Genomic DNA, 23,173 nt, shown 5'->3' on the forward strand with positions numbered 1-23,173 from the left:
GTATCTTGCCCTGATCACAGCTGATATAGCCACATAATTCTTCCAGGACATATGATGATTTTATATCAGGGCAGAGAGAGAGTTAGGTCACTCCACCTCAAGGACCTCAACCACAACATTCCCTGTTCCAATCAATGAATGTGGGTAAAAGCATAAATTCACAAGTCATTATTTATTTGACAAAAAACAGAAGACACGTCCAAAACTGTTTCAAAATCTGAATGGCAATAAATAAACCTTGCATGAAATTGCATCAACATCCCCTCAAAATTCAAAAATAAAAATAGAAAGCAGTTTAGGAATGTAGAAAGTGTCCCACAAAAAAAAAAAAAAAGAGAAACGCATCACCTTTCTGCCATTTCATGCCTACTCGATATCCAAAAGTCGAAAATGTTTTAAAAACAAACAGCATAAATTCTAGAGGCTCAAAAATAGGACCACCTATCTATTCTGATTGGCAGCTCGTTCACTGAATCAAATAAGATCAGCAACATTAGCAGGCAGCTCCTCGATGATGACATTGTAGAACCTCTGAATGTCTCCAAGCATCCTATCGTCATCTTGAGTAATAAAATTTATGGCAACACCTTTCCTTCCAAACCTACCACTTCGACCAATTCGATGAAGATAGTTCTCAGGTTGTGTCGGAAGATCATAGTTGATCACCAGAGAAACCTGCTGGACATCAATCCCACGAGCAAGAAGATCCGTCGTAATGAGAACACGCGAAGACCCAGAACGGAATTCCCTCATAATAATATCACGGGTATTCTGATCCATGTCTCCATGTGTTGCAGAAACTGTATGATCTCGGCTCCGCATTTTGTCAGTAAGCCAATCAACTTTGCGCCTCGTGTTCACAAAGATAACACTCTGCGTGATAGCCAGTGTCTCATACAAATCGCAAAGAGTATCAAGCTTCCACTCCTCTTTGTCGACATTCACATAAAATTGCTTGATACCCTCAAGAGTCAGCTCATCTCTCTTCACTAATATCCTCACGGGCTTGTTCATGAACTTTCTGGTGATTTCCAACGCTTCAGGTGGCATAGTGGCTGAGAAGACACCAACCTGAATCTTCGAAGGAAGCAGCTGAAATATATCATATATCTGAAAAAGAAACACCAATCATGACAACAGTTAACATCTGTAGAGAGAATATAGCAGTTGAAAGAATGGGAAGTTCCATGCCAATGAGTAAATCACAAATTTCTGAAGAGCTCAGATAGGCTTTTGAAATGGATATTGAATGCTGACCTGATCCTTGAAGCCACGGGAAAGCATTTCATCAGCTTCGTCGAGTACAAACATTTTAATATTGTCAGGTCGGAGAGACTGTCTACGCAGCATGTCATAAACACGGCCAGGAGTCCCTACAACAACATGAACACCACTTGAAAGTATACGCTGATCTTCACGTACACTCGTCCCACCAACACATGCATGAACTTTGACGCCCAAGTAGTCACCAAGGGCACGCATAACCTTTTCAATCTGCTGTGCCAACTCACGAGTAGGAGCAAGAACTAAAGCCTGACATTCAACTAGGCTGTAGTCCAATTGCTGCAAAATTCCAGAGCAGAATGTCGCTGTTTTCCCTGTACCAGATTGTGCTTGCTGAATAACATCTAGGCCCTTGCAGAAAGGTACAATACCCCTCTGCTGAATTGCAGAAGGCTTCTCAAAACCTGGAAAGAATCAGCAGCCAATTCAGCACATAGACGTTCAGTTTATTTAATCAGATAAAATGTGCTAGAACGTACCATATGCATAAATGCCCCTCAAAAGGTTCTCTTGCAAACCCATGGAATCAAAGGAATCATGAACCTCATCATAGGATGCAAAAAAATCTTCCGCATCACCCGAAAGCCTGAACAGAAGGCATGATTTATTAGAAAACAGGATCCTTTTCATTTTTTTGAGTAATAGAAAACAGGATCTAAAAGTATCGAGGCTGGAAAAATGTGGACCATAACAAAGAACATGGAAACAATAGGAACTCACAGTTCACTCATCCTTGAGTCATATTGACGTGCATCAAATTGCGATCCCTCTGGAGCCAAACCAGCCATGACTACGAACAGAACAATGAAACAGAAACCAACTGAAATAGGAATTTCAAACAAAACCACATTCTCAGTGAGAAATATCCAGGTTTTTAACATAATAAATAAACAAATTTCTAGGGGATAGAATTTGAGGAACCCTCAATTCTCATATAAGAAACGCAAGATTGTTCTAGCATTGAACAGAATCACAGCAAAAGAGACTATTAATAAGAACAATAACTATAATCGCAAAAGTCAAGTAATAACCAGAATTTGAAGAACAAATCAGCAGAAATTGAAAACAAAAATAAAAGTAGACTGAATTTCGAAGAGTTCAGGTAGTCATCCAGAAAGGACTAGACGGCATCATATTCATGTCATGAGTATACACAACCATTCCCGCACTTTGAGGAGAAAAAATGCACCTCGCCTCAAAGCGAGGCCATTGCAGCATAGAGGGCCATGAGGTGCACACCTCAGACTAAGGTGCACCTCACCCATGAGGTACCTGATGGGCTGGGGGTCAAACGGGGAACAAAGCCCACAAAAAATAAGACAATGAGAGAAGTCCAACACCAAGAATTACTTCTCTTGGAAAAGGAAAAAGCAACAAAATTTGAAAAAAAAAAGAATGATAAATCTCGAAAAAAATTGCAATAAAAAGTTGGTACTCAATACTTGTTTATTGAACTTGCTTTCTCATTATTACATGCTATGACCAGTTATGTCACTACTCATCTATTTTATCTATTTTTAAGGCCTGTTTAATAATTTTTTTCATTTTCTTTGTAATTTGTATTTTTTTGTAATTTTTTATGCATTTGAAGCCTCAAAGATTTTCTTGAGCAAAAACTCCCAAGAAAAAACCCTAGCCAAGAAATTTCCAAGCATGATACTAGTCACTATGTGTTGAAAACATCAATGAGGTCAAATTGAGCAGATGAAACTCACATGCTACGAGTTTTTACATTCCTAAGCCCACGGGGGTAGGACTAGGTTAGGTTGGGTAGGCTACGATAGGGTTAGGTTTTGTTTGGGTCTAACAGGTTTTGGGAAAAAGATCAGTACATCCAAAATACAGCAGATAAAATGCTGCAATTTTAGGAGTAGGCTTGGAACACGTGGTAGTAGGTCCTGGTAAAAAATCAGGGCCAAACTCCAATTGGTTTAGGACTTATAGTCTCGGGATCAGGCTGCAAAAAACTAGGTCAGGAATGTGTTCCAAGGTAAGTTCTCTTTACTGGGTTAGGGCAAGGTTACCGGAAGCGCCTAGCTAAAAGGGGAAGCGTGCTTCCCCGAAGCGCGCTTCGGAAGCGCGAAACGTCGTGCTTCCGAAGCGTGGGGGGAAGCGTGGGGGGAAGCGTCCCCCTTTTTTGGGAAGTGTGCTTCCCTTTAATGGGGGACGCGTTTCCCTTTAATGGGGGACGCGCTTCCCTTTAATGGGAAGCGCGCTTCCCCCTCGCTTCCCCCACGCTTCCTCTGTTTTTTTCAATTTTTTGTATTTTTTATTTTTTCGCTTCTCCCTCGTTTCCGAGACGCTTCCTAAGTCGCTTCCGAGACACTTCCCGAATCGGTCATAAGTGGTCCCACGCTTCCCCGCTTCCTAAAATTTTGAAAGTGCCTCGCTTCCCGCTCCCGCTCCCGCTTCCTCAACTGGCAACCATGGATTAGGGTCTAAGGCTGATTTTTGAAAGGTTGATTAAGGACACGTGAGAGCACCTATGGTTAAAATTTGAGGCTTAGATCATGTCGGGTTAGGGATAAATGGTTCAGGAAAGTCGGGTCAAATTCTGCAGTTCACAGCATGCATAATAGGTTGGGTTCTTAGGATTTGTTTGGGTCAAAAGGGTGCAAGCGTGGGTTTGGGCTTAGGTTAAGATGAGTTTGACTTATTGGGAGCTATAGAGGATTCTTGGAGAGGTCAGCTACAGGTATGAAGGTTCAGAGGGTTGTTTGGGTGCAGGATGGTGCAGCAGGGGTTCGGCCACCGCCAAGTTTGGGTCCACCGTCCACACTTGGCTTGGGCCAAGTACCAAATTGCAGATCTACTTAAGGTCTGATCTTGATGCAGCAGAGAAAAACATGAGAGAGTGCCTAAAGGCCAAAGAGAGAGAGAGAGAGAGAGAGGTCATTTCATTTTCTATTCTCCAAAGCACAATACAAGGGGGTATATATAGGGTGTAGAGGGGGTATTTACACTCTACACAAGTTACAAGCTTAATATTAAAAGCATAGTTGGCAAACCCGCGACTCAGGCTCGGATCGCCCATCCCATGACTCGCGGGTTAGTGGGTCAACTCAGTAACTCGGACGGGTTAGGACCTAAATTTTTTAGTGTTTTTTAAATAATACTTTAAATATTGAATATAACATTGTTTTCTACAAAGTGAATGCAAATAATCAAACTCCAAGTAGCAAATTCACTAAATCAAAGCATCAAAGAACAAAAACTACAAAATATCTGAACAAAATATAAATAAGCTTTATAACTACACATAGCCACATACATAAGAACAATAATGAAATTTGTGAAATGAATATTAATAATTAAGCTGTCCAGGTAGAAATAAAACAAGTAAACTAGTAATCACTACCTTTTTAAGAAGGGAGACAGAGAAAGATGAAGAAGAAGAAGAAGAAAAGAGACAAAGGAGGAAAAGGACAAGAAGAAGAAGAGCGAAGATAGGAGGAAAAGGACAAGAAGAAGAAGAGCGAAGATAGGAGGAAAAGGACAAGAAGGAAAAGAGCAGAGACAGGAGGAAAAGAAGAAGAATAAGAGCCGAGATAGGAGGAAAAGAAGAAGAAGAACAGCCGAGATAGGAAGAAAACTGGAAAAGAAAAAGAGGAAGAATAAGACAAGAGACAAAGAAAGAAAAGAAGAAGAAGAAGGGAGAAGGGAGGAAAAGAAGAAGAAGAGGAAGAAGCAAACGGAAGACAGGGAAGAAGAAGAGGGGTTGGAAGAAGAAGGGGCGAGAGAGAGGGGGTGGAGAGTTACCTCGGGTGGCCTCCTTATTCTTCGTCGGTACGAGAGAGAGAGAGAGAGAGCACCCGACAGCCGGTGGCCTGGTGATCACCGACCGCAACCCAAGGGAGTTTGAGACTTTGAGTTGCAGAAGGGGCGAGAGAACGAGTAGGGTCCCTTCTCGAAAAAAAAATCCTTTAAAAGTGTTCAACCAGTTCGAATCAAAGCGAACCAGTTCAAAATCCGATATGACTCAATGAATCGGTACTGAATCACTGAGTCGTGTTTCAGTCATAAATCAGCTAATTCAGAACTGAATCAGCTGACTCACCGAGTCAGTCGATATCTGGTTAAACAAGACTGGCCTAGATCAACGGCCCAATTAGTGGGCGATCCGATCCGACTCGGGCGATCGTGAGGTTTGCCAACCATGATTAAAAGAAATCTAAAAGAAAAGAACTACTACTTGACCACACTCTAAAACTAGGTAACACCTCCCAAGCCCCTACCCAATAATAGGTAAGACCTTGTTGACTAAACCAAAATTAGGGACACCATTTCCCAGGCTCCTTTACTTCCTTCACACGTCCACCAAGGCTCCCCCCAAGGGGAAGTCGACCTCCATGTAGGCCCCACTAGGGCTAGATGGCCCTTCTAAGCTCTCCTTGGATATGGGTCCTTCCAAGTGAGGTATGGATCTTTCTTGCTCTGCTCCGTCCAGTGCTTCTTTGGATTCAGGTTCTTCTGGACTTATTCCAAGCCTAGTCAATGCCGGTCCAGATGTTTTAATGTTTGTACCAATTATTGCTAATGTGGATCTGTGTTCAATTGGATTTGTATCATCCTTCCCCCCTTGGACATTGCCTAGTCCACTAGGCAATAAGCCCGAGTATCGCTTTCGAAGGGTGCAATTGAATTCTCATGTTGGTTTCACTTTATCACTCCATTCCACAAAGTGTTTCTTAACGCTTCGATCATTGACGTGCGTCCTTCGGGCTTTGAGAACCCATATTGGTGTCTTGGGGCTAATGACCTTTGATGTGGTTGTGCTTCCTTCAGGAAGATCTCCATGATGTGCCTTCAACTTAGACACAGAATATGGGATTGACTTGGCGGTGGGAGGTAGCCAAAGTTTGTATGTCGCAAGTATGGTATGCTCTATTACTTGGTACGGCCCATGGTAGAATGGAGAAAGCTTGTCGTTGCTCCCCCTCAATTTGAGCTTGCCCCTTGGATCTTCGCTTAAGTCATACCCAATCTCCGGGTTGGAACTCCCCATTCTTCCTATTCTTGTCATATATTTGTTTCATCTGATTTTGTGTCTTAGCCAAATTCTCCTTCAATTCCCGCAAGACTACATCTCTTTGCTTCAATTGTCGATCAACCTCGATTGATTTAGCAGACCCTTATTCATACGCCATGGTTTTGGGTGGGATTTGTCCATATAAGACTTCATAAGGGATCATCATAATGGAGGAATAGTAAGAGGTGTTGTATGACAATTCGGCCCAAGGAAGTTAGTTTGTCCAAGTTTTGGGTTTCTCTTAGGTGAAGCATCGAAGATAGGTTTCAACGGTTTACTACCTCGGTTTGGCCATCGGTTTATGGGTGAAAGGTTATGTAAACTTTATTTTGGTCCCTAATAGGTACTCTTTCTAGAAGTGACCGGTGAAAAGGGACTCTCGATCACTCACTGTGGATTTTGACATCCCATAGAGCTTGTTGATATTTTGGTGGAAGGTTTTGTGGTGGAAGGTTTTGACAACAGTTTGGGAGGAATACTTTCAAGGCAGAGATATGAAGTGGGGAAGGTAAGTCAGCCTATCTACAACTACGTAAATGACTTTCTTTCTGTTAGAACGGTGTAATGCTTCTACAAAGTCCATTGATATGTAGATCCATGCTCTATCCAGAATGGGCAAGGGTTGCAAGTATCCCGACATTTGATTGCTTATTACTTATTTGCTTGGCACACAAGGGCACTCTTGAACAAATTTCATCACTTGCTCCTTCATCTTAGGCCAGTAGAACTCGCCCTTTATGTGTTGTTGGGTTTTATAAACCCCTTTATGACCGCCCATAGGAGTTGAGTGGTAGTGGTGTAGGAGATTCAGAACATCTCTACATCACTTGGGAGCAAGAATCGCCCGTTGTAGAAGATCAAGTCCCCTTTAAGTTGGTGGTGCGGGTGGCTACTTGGGTCCTCTTTGAGAGTTTTCTTAATCTTTTAAATTTGCTTACTCTCACGTTGCACCTTACACGCTTCTCCCTGCATTTTTCAAGTCACAACCGAGAGAATGTTGTCTTGCTTCTCCTTTTGGAGAGGAGTTATTAGGGATACTTTTGTCGATATCTTCCACTTGAAGCATGAAAAGGAGGGCTTCCAAGGTTGCTTTATAAACTTTGAGAGACTCTTCTGGTTCCCTTCCAAAACCTCTCTTGGGTGTATGACCCTTAAGACAAACTCTTTTTCCGACGAGTTCGAAACTCATTTCCATTTGATTAAAATTCCTTTGGACCTTGCCCAATGTCCTAAGCCAACTCATGCCAAGGACCATATCTACCCCTTCATGGGTAGCACATAGAGGTCCACAACGAACTTGGATCCTTAGAGATCCAACTCCACCTCCGGGCATACATATGAGCATTTGAGGTGACTTTCGTCTCCCACCATGACATTGATCCGCAGTTGGTTCTTTGTTGAGCAGCCCATGGTTTGCACAAGATCTTCCTGCACGAAGTTACGGGTTGATCCTATGTCGATCAACATCTCGACACCCAACTTGTGTCAACGACCTCAAACACGCATAGAGTTCAGGACAGAGACCCCATCCATGGCATGATAGGAAATGTCATAACCTTGCCCAGTCTCATCTGTTGAATCACCCAACTCGTGTTCTCTTTCCTCCCAGTCTTCCGCAACAACGAACATTTTTAGGGTCTTACACTTATGACCCAGGACCCACTTCTCATCACAGTTATAACAAAGGTCCTTACTCCTACGGTCACCCATTTGGGCCTTGGAGATGAACTCGATTTTGATATTGGTACATAATTTTGGATTTGGGTATGATATCTCTAACTGGTTTGATATTTCCATACCCATCCGAGGGTCTCTTGACATGGGTCGACTTATTCAACAGCTCCTCAACCACTTGTGCCTTGATAAACCATTCTTCGATGGTTTGCAAGTCTAGGGCCACGAGTTCGACCTGAATGTCATCCCGAAGACGTCCAACGAATGTTCCGATCAATGCGGACTCAGACCAATCACCGCACATGGTGCAAAGATCCTCGAAATCGGCTTGATACTCTTGGATCGACCCCTTTTGAATGAGGTCTTTCATCTTTACGTTGTAGTTCACGTGGGGAGAGGGTCTGAACAGTTTGAGCACTTCTCGCTCAAACTCGTACTATGTAGGAGTTCAGTGGCGTTGTTCGCACTAATGGAAACATCTCATAACCTGACCTTTGAGAGGAGCCATCGCACACCCTAGCCTATTTTCCATTGTTATTCCTTGGGTTACAAAATAGTGTTTGGACATGTACAACCACTCGTGAAGCTCTTTTCCCGAGAACTTAGGGAACAAGATTTTGATTGGGCGCGAGAGAGAAGCTTTGAAAGAGTTGTGCATCCTCAATCCTCGTCGATCCTTCAGATGTTACCCAAGAATGGAAGTTTGCACTTTGTCTTGATCGTCATGCTCCTCTTCACAGGATCCACCACCACCACCATCCTCGAACTAGAACTAGCTCTGCGTTTGTAAGAGTGCATGGATTTGTTGCAACTGGTCGTGGGCGCATTGGACACTAGCATCGAGACTAGTCACTCTTGTTTTGAAACGTCCCATCCTCGAGTTGGTGTCATTGGCTAGCTTTTGGAAGAACTCGGGGTTCAACTCAAGTGGATTATTTGGACTTTACTTGGGTGCCATAGGGTTAAAGTAGGGTTCGCTCTGATACCACAATGTTATGTTCCTGGACCGAGAGTAGGTTCGCTCTGATACCATATTGTTATGTTCCTGGGCCCACGAGAGTAGGTCTAAGTTCAAGCCTAGGACTAGGTTACGTTGGGTAGGCTAAGACAAGGTTAGGTTCTGTTTGGGCCTTACAAGTTTTGGGAAAAAGATCGGTAGACCCAAAATACAGTAGATAAAATGTTGCAATTTTAGGGGTAGGCTTGGACCACATGGAAGTAGGTCCTGGTAAAAAATCAGAGCCAAACTCCACTGGGTTTAGGATTTATAGGGTCGAGATCAGGCTACAGAAAGCTAGGTAAGGACTTTGTTTCAGGTTCGGCATGGTTCAATAAAAAGGTCAGTTCTCTTCACTGGGTCATGGTCTGAAGTTGATTTTTCGAGGGTTGGTAGCGAACACGTGGGAACACCAACGGTTAAAATTTGAGGCTTAGATTAGGTCGGGCTAGGGAGATATGACTTAGGAAAGTCGGGTCAACTGCTTTCGTTCACAACATCCAGAATAGGTTGGGTTCTTAGGATTCTTAGAGATGCAAACATGGGTTGGCTTAGGTTAAGGTGGGATTGACTTATTGGGACCTAGAGAGGATTCTTAGAGAGATCAGCTATAGGTCTGAAGGTCCAGAGAGTCGGTTGGGCGCACGATGGAGTAGCAGGAGTTCAGCCACTACCGACCTCAGGTCCACCATCTACACTTAGCTTGGGCCAAGTACCAAGGTGCAAACCTACTTGAGGTTTGATCTTGATGCAGCATAGAGAAATGTGAGAGAGGGCCTAGAGGCCAAAGAGAGAGAAGTGAGGAAGACCTACGGGCCAAGGGGAAGAGAGAGAGAGAGAGGCACAAGTTCATTTCATTTCCTATTTCCCAAAGCATAATATAAAGGGGTATATATAAGGTGTAGATGGGGTATTTACAGTTTACACAAGTTACAAGCATAATATTAAAAGAAATCTAAAAGAAGAGAAAGATTACTTGACCACACCATAAAACTAGGTAACACCTCCCAAGCCCCAGCCCAAGAATAAGACATTGTTGACTAAATCAAAATTAGGGATACCAATTCCTGGCCACCTTTACTACCGTCACGCGTTCACCAAGGCTCCCCGCCAAGGGGAGGTCAACCTCCATGTGGGCCTAACTAGGGCCAGCTTGCCCTTTTGCCTGAGGTTTTTCATCTCTACATCGTAGTTCACGTGGGGAGAGGGTCTGAACCGTTTGAGCACTTCTCGCTCAAACTCGTACCAAGTATAGCTTCAGTGGCATTGTTCGCACCAATGGTACCATCTCATAACCTCACCTTCGAGATGAGCTATTGCACACCCTAGCCTATTATTCATTGTTATTCCTTGGGTTACAAAATATTGTTTGGACTTGTACAACCACTCGTGAGGCTCTTTTCCTGAGAACTTAGGGAACAAGATTTTGAATGGGCACGGGAGAGAAGCTCAGAAAGAGTTGTGCTTGCTCGATCCTCGTCGATCCTTCAGATGTTATCCAAGAATGGAAGTTTGCACCGTCATGATCGTCAGGCTCCCCTTCACAGGATCCACCACCACTATCTGCAAACTAGAACTATCTCCGCGTTTCTAAGAGTGCATGGATTTGTTGCAACCGGTCGTGGGCGCATTGGACACTAGCATCGAGACTAGTCACTCTTGTTTTGAAACCTCCCATTCTCGAGTTGGTGTCATTGGCTAGCTTTTGGAAGAACTCAGGGTTCAATTCAAGTGGATTATTTGGACTTTTCATGGGTGCCATAGGGTTAAAGCAGGTTCGGTTTGATACCACATTGTTATGTTCCTAGGCCCACAAGAGTAGGTCTAGGTTCAAGCCTAGGACTGGATTAGGTTGGGTAGCCTAAGACAGGGTTAGGTTCTGTTTGGGCCTTGCAAGTTTTGGGAAAAAGATCAGTAGACCCAAAATACAGTAGATAAAATGTTGCAATTTTAGGGGTAGGGTTGGACCACGTGGAAGTAGGACCTGGTAAAAAATTAGAGCCAAACTCCACTTGGTTCAGGATTTATAGGCTCGGGATCAGGCTACAGAAAGTTAGGTCAGGACTGTGTTTCAGGTTCAGCATGGTTCAGTAAAAAGGCCAGTTCTCTTTACTGGGTCATGGTCCGAAGTTGATTTTTGGAGGGTTGGTAGGGAACACATGGGAACACATATGGTTAAAATTTGAGGCTTAGATTAGGTTGGGTTAGGGAGGTATGACTTCGGAAAGTCGGGTCAACTGCTTCCATTCACAGCATGCAGAATGGGTTGGGTTTTTAGGATCGGTTTGGGTGAAAAGGATGCAAACATTGGTTGGCTTAGGTTAAGGTGAGTTTAACTTACTGGGACCTAGAGAGGATTCTTAGAGATATCAGCTATAGGTTTGAAGGTCCAGAGAGTCAGTTGGGCGCAGGATGGTGCAGCAAGAGTTCGGCCATTGCCAAACTCAGGTCCACAATCCACACTTAGCAGGCCAAGTACCAAGGTGCAAACCTAATTGAGGCTTGATCTTGATGCAACATAGAGAAACGTGAGAGAGGGCCTAGAGGCCAAAGAGAGAGAAGTGAGGAAGACCTACGGGCCAAGGGGAAGAGAGAGAGACAAGAGGGGCGATTTTTAGAGAGAGAGGCATAAGTTCATTTCATTTCCTATTTCCCAAAGCATAATATAAAGGGGTATATATAAGGTGTAGATGGGGTATTTACACTTTACACAAGTTACAAGCATAATATTAAAAGAAATCTAAAAGAAGAGAAAGATTACTTGACCACACCCTAAAACTAGGTAACACCTCCCAAGCCCCTGCCCAAGAATAAGACGTTGTTGACTAAATCAAAATTAGGGACACCAATTCTTGGCCACCTTTACTACCGTCACGCGTTCACCAAGGCTCCCCGCCAAGGGGAGGTCAACCTCCATGTGGGCCTAACTAGGGCCAGCTTGCCCTTTTGCCTGAGGTTTTTCATCTCTACGTCGTAGTTCACATGGGGAGAGGGTCTGAACCGTTTGAGCACTTCTCGCTCAAACTCGTACCAAGTAGGGGTTCAGTGGCGTTGTTCGCACCAATGGTACTATCTCATAACCTCACCTTCGAGATGAGCTATTGCACGCCCTAGCTTATTTTTCATTGTTATTCCTTGGGTTACAAAATATTGTTTGGACTTGTACAACCACTCGTGAGGCTCTTTTCCTGAGAACTTAGGGAACAAGATTTTGATTGGGCACGGGAGAGAAGCTCTGAAAGAGTTGTGCATGCTCGATCCTCCTTGTCGATCCTTCAGATGTTACCCAAGAATGGAAGTTTGCACTTTGTCATGATCGTCATGCTCCTCTTCACAGGATCCACCACCACCATCCGCGAACCGCGAACCGCGAACTAGAACTATCTCTGCATTTGTAAGAGTGCATGGATTTGTTGCAACTGGTCGTGGGTGCATTGGACACTAGCATCGGGACTAGTCACTCTTGTTTTGAAACCTCCCATCATCAAGTTGGTGTCATTGGCTAGCTTTTGGAAAAACTCATGGTTCAATTCAAGTGGATTATTTGGACTTTTCTTGGGTGCCATAGGGTTAAAGAAGGGTTCGCTCTGATACCACATTGTTATGTTCCTGGGCCCACGGGAGTATGTCTAGGTTCAAGCCTAGGACTGGATTAGGTTGGGTAGACTAAGACAGGGTTAGGTTCTGTTTCGGCCTTGCAAGTTTTGGGAAAAAGATCAGTAGACCCAAAATACAGTAGATAAAATGTTGCAATTTTAGGGGTAGGGTTGGACCACGTGGAAGTAGGTCCCGGTAAAAAATTAGAGCCAAACTCCACCTATGTCACATGGGTGCGGGTGCGGGTGCGGGTGCGACACGGGTGCGGCGCAATTTCAAAAATTTTGGACACGGGGACTCGGCTATATATATATTAAATATATATATATATATATAAGACTCGGTCAAAGTTGTGCCCATTAGGGGGCAGGTGATGAGTTGTGAAGGCATTCTGTACACTTTCTTCATACACTGTAATAATTCACTTTCTTCGTACAGGAAAAAACCACAAAAACTTGAGTTGTGCCCATTCTGTACTTAAAACTTGAAAGTGTACAGGTTTTTTAGTTGTGATGGGTTTTTTCCTTACAGCTGTAGCCCAGAAAATTTAAAAAAAAAATTCAAAAAAAAAAAATTCCAAAAAATGGACCAAAATGACCCTGGTTGCGTTGACCACACCCAGGGTCGGGTTGACCGAGTCCGAGCCGCACCCATGTCCGCACCCGTGTCGGTGCGTGTCGACGCGGGTGCGGCGACCTTGGAGCCGAGTCCGTGTGACATAGAACTCCACTTGGTTCAAGATTTATAGGCTCGGGATCAGACTGCAGAAAGCTAGGTCAGGACTGTGTTTCAGGTTCAGCATGGTTCAGTAAAAAGGTCAGTTCTCTTTACTGGGTCATGGTCTGAAGTTGATTTTTGGAGGGTTGGTAGGGAACGCATGGGAACACCTATGGTTAAAATTTGAAGCTTAGATTAGGTTGGGTTAGGGAGATATGACTTAGGAAAGTCGGGTCAACTGCTTCCATTCACAGCATGCAGAATAGGTGGGAGTTTTAGGATCGGTTTGGGTCAAAAGGATGCAAACATGGGTTGGCTTAGGTTAAGGTGGGTTCGACTTACTGGGACCTAGAGAGGATTCTTAGAGAGATCAGCTATAGGTTTGAAGGTCCAAAGAGTCGGTTGGGCGCAGGATGGTGCAGCAGGAGTTCGGCCACTGCCGAGCTCGGGTCCACCATCCACACTTAGTGGGCTAAGTACCAAGGTGCAAACCTACTTGAGGTTTGATCTTGATGCAACATAGAGAAACGTGAGAGAGGGCTTAGAGGCCAAAGAGAGAGAAGTGAGGAAGACCTACGGGCCAAGGGGAAGAGAGAGAGAGGACGATTTTTAGAGAGAGAGAGAGAGGTCTTATTTCCCAAAGCATAATATGAAGGGGTATATATAAGGTGTAGATGAGGTATTTACACTTTACACAAGTTACAAGCATAATATTAAAGGAAATCTAAAAGAAGAGAAAGATTACTGGACCACACCCTAAAACTAGGTAACACCTCCCAAGCCCCTACCCAAGAATAAGACCTTGTTGACTAAATCAAAATTAGGGACACCAATTCCTGGCCCCCTTTACTTCCTTCACGCGTCCGCCAAGACTCCCCCAAGGGGAGGTCAACCTCCATGTGGGCCTAACTAGGGCTAGCTTGACTTTCCAAGCTCTCATTGGAGCCAAGTCCTTCCAAGTGAGGTGTGAACCTTTCTTGCTCTAATCCGTCCAGTGCTTCTTTGGATTCAGGTTCTTCTAGATGCTTTAAGGTTTGTACCAATTATTGTTAATGTCAATCCGGGTTCAATTGGATCTGTATCACAAGTTTTTGCAAGAGAACATGGTCCAATCAAGTGTAACCAATAATTTTTTCCACACATACATATGCAACCCAGTACTACACTAGTGAAATCCACTTAAATTTCTTTTGCTATTAGAGATCTATATCATATTGCCACTAGGTTCCACTAACTGCTACTTTTAGAAATTCTAATGAACATGAAACATTTAATGTTTTCAAAAATGACCTAAAACTTCCAACATCCTTCCCCATTTACCAAAATTAATACATCTAAGTCCAGAATGATTCAACCACATAAGAACTTGAATGCTCAACCCTAGATTCCAAAAAATGAATGCACACACATAAATGAAGAACTATGTTTCTACATCACCAAGTAACTTTGTTATATCTCTCATGTTGCTTGCTTTAATCATCGATAAAATCACCCAAGTCATCAGAGCACAGATAGAGGTCATTGAATCAAAACCCAGTGGTTAACGAGGATGGTGCATTCATTCGTTCAAACAATAGCAGGTACCCTATGTACTCAAAGCAAAGTAGGTTTGGTGTGTCGATCATCAATATATCCATTTTAAAATAGTGATCAACATAACCCCTTAGAACAATAGACTCGACCTTTGATTCTAATTGTTTCCCACCTCAATTGGAAACCAATTAATCTCATCTCTTCAAGACAAACAAAAGATATCAAGTAATAGGGATAACACACAATCATAACATACAAACAAACTTTCGAGGGCTAGGTGCTTCAGTAAAGAGAAGACTTTTGTGGTTGACGAAAACAGGAAGGTGATTTCCTCAGAGAGAATGAGATGGAGCTCCTAAACTTCCTTCTTGTAGATGACACAACTAACCAATCGCTCGAGGACAACATCATACCACTCTTCATCAGCATTAAAATAGAGGCAAAAGCTTTGAAGATTTGATCGGTGTTGCTTGAGGCAATGATTAATCATGAAGATGAATTTCCTCTTAACCATCTTTTGCTTGGCTTAGGTCTCTTTGGTTTCCAAGTGTAACAAACGAGTCCCGCAAATTGTTCAGAGAAAGAGTGCCCGTCAAAGTCAAGAAGAAGAATAGAGGCCCGGAGATGTCTCCACCTCCTTGACAAGATGTTCTTTCTCACTATGCCCTTCATGGGGAGATATGATTTGCTCCACTTGTGGGTCGGCCAAGGCATCAAATGCATCTTTGGATGGTTTCATTCTTAATCAATGAGTAGATAAATGAGTACCACCAGAAGAAAGCTCAAAATCTTTTTTTTATTCCCCTTGCTATTCTAATTTTGGGAAAAGCTCTATATATACACACACCACATATATTTCATGTGGTATTCAGTCATATAATACGCCACCCAGTTTGTTGGCGATATGCAACTAAGAAGCCAAACAAACATGTCAGGTGGGATAGGTAAAATGAAGGAGGATAAATGAAAATCGCAAGCTCTTGATGGTGTTAGGACTGTGATGAATAGTTACATGAATCAAGCTGCTCCAAGTGTACCTTCAAATGATGATGTGATCCATTTGGAGCTTTGCCATTCCCTAAACAAAATCTTCTCGCTAAATCTAAAGAGACAGCCCATATCTTCCATGAGTATATGTGACAACCAACACCACATTTGTTTCATGAAGGATGGCTTATATGAATATAATACGCTTGGAGGTATTCATTCATATGATATTCCACACATCTTTCGTGCGGTATATCTTGATGCATGACTCCCTCAGGATTCCTCGTTACATGATAGAACGTGTGAATGTAGAATGTTGTGATATGCACCACATGGACAAGAAAATAATACAGAAAAAAAATCAGGTTGAAGATATGTTCAAGCATGGATCCCTTTGTGATAGCAACCAAGAGGTGGTTCAGTGTTGAGTGTGATCCATCCCATCAACAAACCGCTGCACCCTCACCTCCAAGACACCAAGAACATCAAGCCTTGAGATTGGAGAGATCCCCATCAATGCAAGCTACATGAGAGAGAGAGATGGGGTGGGGGAGGTTAACAAGTTCAGGATTTGCACAGCTTGCCACGCCCTTAAGGAGAGGTTTCTAGATAGAGATAAAATGATTTTATTATACAACAACAACAACAACTACGCCTTCATCCCAAAACAATTGGGGTCAGCGATATGAACCAAAAAAGAAATTTATTTTGGGTCTTCCACATGAATCCTTTTCCTCCAATCATTTTTATCCAATGCCATGTCCTCGGTGAGGTTCAAAGCATTCATATCCTTTCCTATCATCTCCATCCAAGTCTTCCTAGGCCTACCCCGACCTCTTTTAACTAATATATTTTCCCATTTCTCCAACCTTCTAACTGGAGCATCATTAGGCCTTCGCCGAATATGTCCAAACCACCGTAAACGATTCTCTCGCATCTTATTCTCAATGGGTGCAACACCTACCTTCTTACGTATCTCCTCGTTCCGAATCTTATCTTTTATTGTATTTCCACACATCCATCTAAGCATCCGCATCTCAGCTACACTCATTTTTTGAATATGATGTCTCTTGGCAGCCCAACATTCCGTACCATATAGTAAAGCAGGTCTAATAGTCGTCCTATAAAACTTTTCCTTCAACCGCAATGGCATTCTACGATCACACAGCACTCCAGTTGCACTTTTTCATTTCATCCACCCAACCTTTATCCTATGATTAACATCTCCATCAATTTCTCCACACTTTTGAATGATGAATCCCAAATATTTGAAATAATCATTCACCGGTATTTCTTGCTCACCAAGCTTCACTACTTCGTTGCTTACTAAACCGACATTCCATATATTCAGTCTTACTCTTACTCAACTTAAAACCTCTAGCTTCCAATGTCTGTCTTCATAATTCTAACTTAGCATTAACCCCAGCTCTAGACTCATCAATCAAAACAATATCATCAGCAAACAACATACACCACGGTACATTTTCTTGAATTGATCTCGTAAGCTCATCCATCACTATTGCAAATAGGAAAGGGCTTAAAGCAGATCCTTGATGTAACCCAACCGTTATCGGAAAATTGGTTGTCACCCCTCCACAAGTGCGGACATTGGTTACTACTCCTTCATACATATCTTTAATTATACTAATGTACTTGAGAGAAACACCTTTCTTCATCATTGTCCACCAGAGAACATCCCTAGGTACTCTATCGTATGGCTTCTCTAAATCAATAAAAACCATATGCAAATCTTTGTTCCTCTCTCTATATCTTTCAATAAGTTGTCTAAGAAGATGTATAGCTTCCATAGTTGATCTTCCAGGCATAAAACCAAATTGATTCTCCGATATCGTGACAACCTTCCTCAACCTAGATTCAATCACCCTCTCCCAAAGTTTCATAGTATGACTCATGAGTTTTATACCACGATAGTTTGTGTAATCTTGTATATCACCCTTATTCTTATATAAAGGCACCAAAGTACTCTTCCTCCACTCATTAGGCATCTTATTTGTTCGCCAAATCAAGTTAAAAAGATTTGTCAACCATTCTAAACCTTTCTCTCCCAAGCATTTCCAAGCCTCGAAAGGTATACCATCTGGGCCAATTGCCCTTCTTGATTTCATTTTCTTCAAAGCCTCTGCAATTTCTTTCTTTTGAATCTTGTGCATGAAGTCACGATTTATCTCATGAAAAGGAATGGAGAAGTTTCCAAGATCTTGAGCATAAAAATGATTTTATTATAAATAATGTAAATTGAGTTAGGTTTTTTCTTTGAAAGTAATAATTTAATAAAACATGCAAGCTAGAGAGAGAGTGATGTTATCCGGAGCGGAGATGTGCGCATGGAGAGAGAGAGCGAGGGAGAAAGGGAAGGAGGGAGATTTATTATTGGCTTGAAATATGGGGTGGGTAAGAAAGAGGAAGTGTGTTGGGAAAGAGAAAAAAGATGCATTGGAAAGAGAGGGGAAGAAAGAAGAAGAAAGATGATGCATTGGGAACTATGTCACATAGGTGCGGGTGTGGATGCTGGTGAGGGTACGGGTGCGGATGCAGATGCGGCGATGAGGCACTTTAAAAAAACTTGGGTGCGGGTGTGCGGGTGTGCGGGGAGGATATATATATATATATATTAACAGTTTTAAGTTAACACTGTGTATTTGTGTGCATTTATGTATTTATATATAATATAGATAAAAATGGACTTGATTAAGGTTAACTGAATCTACTTTTGGATAAAAATGGACCTCAATGTGGTTGACTTCACCTAACACAAAGGAAGTTGTGTCCAAGTGTCGCACCCGCCTGGGTGCGGGTGCGATGCCCTGTTAGAAGAGTACGCGTGACATAGATTGGGAAGTGAGAGGGAGCATCAAAATGAGGGTGTGTTAGGAGAGAGAGAGAGAGAGAGAGAAGGTTACTGCAAAGATAGAAGGAAAGGAAGAGAGGTGAAATGAAACACTAGTGCAAAGAACAATGTCACAAAGTGACTACAATGAATGCACAAGCACATAAACAAGAAGCCACTAATGGGCAAACTACAATAAGCCACAAAGGGCTAGGCACCAAACACACACAGTGAGAGAGAGAGCTTTAAAAATATAAAGAATTATGCATTGAAATGCTTTTGGAAGCATTAGAATATAGTGGGAGCAAAGGCTCCCTTTTATACACTTTACGGGACCAAAGGGGCTCCCATAGAGTCGTTGGGAGCTCCCCAACGGTCACATTTGTGACCAGTGGGAGCTCCCCAATGACTATGAGTTGGACCCACTTGCCCCTACACAAATGAGAAAAGAAAAGAAAGAAAAATAAAGAACAAAAAGGCAAAAATGTCCCTAGTGGACATGTCTATTTACATATAGAGAAAAAGACTAAATTTCCCCTAGTGGAAATTACAAAAGGCATTCATAAAAACATATATATGTATGAAATATATGTTTGCATAGATATATATCATAAATACATAATATATATGTGTAAAGACACATATATATACATATGATATCCATATATTTTAACAAGAGGTTGCATGGGAATGAAAGTGTGTCAAATGTTAATTAAACTTTTTTAATGGTTTAGAGTATAAATTTTTTCACTGGTCCATAAGAGGGTTTCAGTGACCTAAAGTGAGAGATCTTCCAAACCATTTGGATATATAAATATATGTGTGTGTGTGTGTGAAAGTGTTCTAAGTATAAGTCATAGACTGCCGACTACGAACTAAAATTTTAAAGCATGTCAAAGGTAACAAATAATTATCAACAAATATCTAGTTAATAGAAAACACTTTTGATGATGATCATAGACTACACATTGATTGGATCATAAAATGGATAAATTGGGCCAAGTTAAGTTGGAAACTTAGTTGCCTCATACACAGGAATACCCAATACCAATATGGGTACAGCTCTAGTATGGGGGCTTGGTAGAAGTATCAATGTTACATGGGCAGCCACTAATCCAGTTTACCTGGTAATTGATTTTTGCATGAACAAAATAGAAGAAAATAGGTTCAGAACCTTGATGAATGAATTTAGATGTTTGCACGCTTACCCAACACATCACTGATATCATCCATTGTCATCTGTAATTTCTTTTCAGGTAATCAAGCCGAGGGGCATGACTGGACTACAACAACCCACATCTAGTCTCACTTTAATAGGAAACCATGGAGCTGATGGTCCTCGTAGCACCCAGTCATCACCATCTAGCATCATCCGTAATTCAACCATAAACCAGATTTTACATACATACATATTTTCATTTCTTAATAGTTTCCACAGTCACAGACAAACCAAATAAAGTACAATGTTGGTAAACAGTAAAGGAGGGCCATAATTGTGACAAACAATCACAAGTAAACTTAGAGATCTTTCATCAATAGGGACCAGCAACCATCAAGGACTTAACTACAACCCTAGGAGCTCAAATAAGCCATCCGTTGTTAATATGTAACATTCACTATCACACAAACCTACAAATTTCCCAATTTAGTATCTCCATAAACCACAAAATCTAGAATTTTATATTGGGTGGCAATCCAACTCAAAATTCCACAGGCCTTAGATACAAAGACTTGGCTAGATTGCATTCCCAGACAGACAAGCTCATAAAATGGAAAAAGAAGACACGTAAATGATTAACTAACCCATTTGGCATGATACACCATAATGGAGTAAAAACTACAAAATATTGAAGATGCAGAAATATACAACAATTTAAGAGTCACACACACACGCATGCAAGCAGACACACGAACACACGGAGCATGTGCATATAGACAGCTAAGAAGACATAAAAGGAAAACCTGCATCCAGCAGCAAAATAAGCGCACAAGCATAATATCATGCATCTAACAACAGTACAAGACATCATCCTTTACATTTAGTGATCTAGCTCATGAAACTGATACTCTTTAACAGAAAAAATAATAGCTTCATCAGGAAGAGTACTTCGATAATAAAAGTTAATCCACACACCACGGCAGTCTACATCTTATAATTTTTAAAATATCCACATCAAATCACATGTATGCGTCCCATTTTGCTGAACAAGCAAAATATCATTGCGAATAAACGCGTCAGAAAACACCGATTGCTAGGGGTAATGAAACAGGAAAAACAAAAATAAAATAAAATAATTATCAAAAAAATAAAAAGAAACAAGGCCCATCCGCAGTCTTCAGTCCTCTAATGAAAGATCTGAAACTTTTAAACAAAATCAATACCATTTCGGCATCAAAAGCGTCCACGAGACAAAAAACTCATCCAAAGCTACAAAGGAAGTTTACATCGAGCATAGTACTTCGATGAGAATCAAAGCCACTCGCCTAGCGCCAATTACTCGCAAAATCGAACGCGAGAAGAAGCTTACATCGGGAAGAGCGCTTCCATGAGAATCAAATCCACGCAACTAGTGCTAATTAATCGCAAAAATATAACAAAATTCCTATTTCAAAGAACCTACGCACGCAATTCACGAAGAACAAGAACAAATTCACCGCAAAAACCATCAGATCTCATCCGAAAAAAAACACAAAGAGACAGAAAGAGAGTATCACATCGACATCACACGAAAACCGCCCATAACGATAACAAAAACCACGATCAAAACCGTAAAACACTCAATCTCGAAGGCGATACCAGTAACGATCGATCAGGAGCGAAGGCAACGGCGACGATCGTCGATCGGCACGGAGATGGTGCGAAATCGAAGCGTACGGCACGCAGATCCGACTTCCCTCCTCTGTGTTTCTCTCTCTGTATCTTGCTCTTCCTTCCCTTCCCTTCCCTCCCCACAATCTCTGTAGGAAGGTAGGAGATGATGATGATGGTAACAGTAAAGGAGAGGACGAAGGAGAGAAGCGAGAGGAAGCAGAGTGAGAGATTGGGGAACGAAAAAGGAGCGAAGCCAAAACGCAACCGCCCCTATTATTCCATATCCTTCGCTTTCGCTTAGCCCCACGCAACCCTAGACCGCGCGTTTGGAGGTGGAAAAAGTTTCCTTGGAAAATTTGGGTATTCGTCTAACGAAACAACGGCAAAAAATATCTCGAGAAAAAACTCGGTGAGAGAAAGTTCCGAGATATTCTAAAAGTTTTGTTTTCATCGAGGAAATCTGGGAAAATTGTATGCGTGTATAAGAATGTATAAAATATAAAGTATATCTGATAAGGGGAAAATGTTGGCTACACTAGTGAGTTCCAAACTCATAAGTGGAAAACTATATTTTTTTTTTCGATTTGACCCATTTATATGGAGTTTTCAACTCTTCAACAATTATATTCTTATGTCAAAAAAAAATATGATTCCTAATATATTTTGATAGCGTTGAAAGTGTCCACGAAATCAGTTTTGGTCCAAGCAACCTGCCTCTATGAGTTTCAACCAGGAAATTTATAACTCATGAGTATAGCCAATATTTTCCCTATGAAAACATAGTTAAAATTGTAGGCAATCTAAAAATTTTACAACAGATTTATTTGTCATGTTAATTTCATAAGAACGTGATGTTTTCAAAATGTTGATGTTTTCAAATTGTTGATATTTTCAATTTTTCATGTGTATTTAGGTTTTGGTCCCTTCATTTTTTGGGGAAAGATTGTATCAAGTGAAGTGTCTAAAAGGTTTCAAATCTTTCTTTTCTATTGCACGTTGCAACCAGAACCAGTATTGGGGTGTTTTCGCTTGAGCCGTACATGACGAAATTCTCATATACGGTTCTCAGAGGGGGTCTCTTTGGTTCACCTATCTCAATAAAGTATATGATTGGTTCGAAGAGTGTCTCGAGATTCAAGCGATTGTAGATGATATAACTAGTAAATATGTAAAATCTTCATATTTTTAAAAACATCAGTGTACTTTGTTCTTTAAAAAATATATATTTATGTAATTTGTGACATGAAAGTATTTGGGTGCCTATCAGGTCAGAGCAACCTCTGAAGGCGATCGATCTATTGGTGGTATGCCGTTCATCCAAGATACCATGGTTGGATTATGTATCTCCTAGATGGATTTCACATTTTTTTCAGAGCCGATGATGCCTTAGATGAACAACATCTAGAGTTCGCAAAATGAACCGCTGAAACATAGTTCAACTATGGTATCGCGGACCACCGAGGTAGTATCCTATGTGGTAAGCGGGGTCGTGTGCCAAGCTCAAGGCCCAGGTTCAAATCCCTTCGTCACATGAGGTTTAAGAGATATCTGGTAGGGGTCTGCCTAACCCCAGCTTGTCTTTGGAAAGATGTTCATCGCATGGATGAAAGGCATCAGGGTTAGGGATGACGGCGGACTTGGGAAAAATGGGGCTCCAGCCCACCTCGCCCCGTTTGGACCGGGGATGGAGGCAGG

At 41.9% G+C, this 23,173-nt stretch overlaps 1 protein-coding gene across 2 annotated transcripts; it reads right to left on the reverse strand.

Annotated features, from left to right (window-relative positions):
* Positions 1-206: 206 nt before the first annotated feature.
* Positions 207-21,751, reverse strand: LOC149829053 (eukaryotic initiation factor 4A-10). 2 transcript variants are annotated; one of them, XM_090017881.1, is made up of 5 exons: positions 21,464-21,751; positions 2,005-2,104; positions 1,764-1,870; positions 1,258-1,688; positions 207-1,110 (listed from the first exon to the last, which is right to left on the reverse strand). In XM_090017881.1, exons 2-5 carry the CDS (start codon positions 2,070-2,072, stop codon positions 475-477), a joined length of 1,242 nt encoding a protein of 413 aa, XP_089874007.1. In that variant the 5' UTR covers positions 2,073-2,104; positions 21,464-21,751; the 3' UTR covers positions 207-474. The 2 variants fall into 2 exon arrangements, with proteins under 2 accessions (XP_089874007.1, XP_089874008.1); XM_090017882.1 differs by having other exon boundaries at positions 2,005-2,074; positions 21,464-21,601.
* Positions 21,752-23,173: the final 1,422 nt, after the last annotated feature.

The sequence above is a fragment of the Nuphar pumila genome, chromosome 9, assembly GCF_984573655.1.
Source record: "Nuphar pumila chromosome 9, dmNupPumi1.hap1.1, whole genome shotgun sequence".
In the NCBI taxonomy this organism is placed as follows: domain Eukaryota; kingdom Viridiplantae; phylum Streptophyta; class Magnoliopsida; order Nymphaeales; family Nymphaeaceae; genus Nuphar; species Nuphar pumila.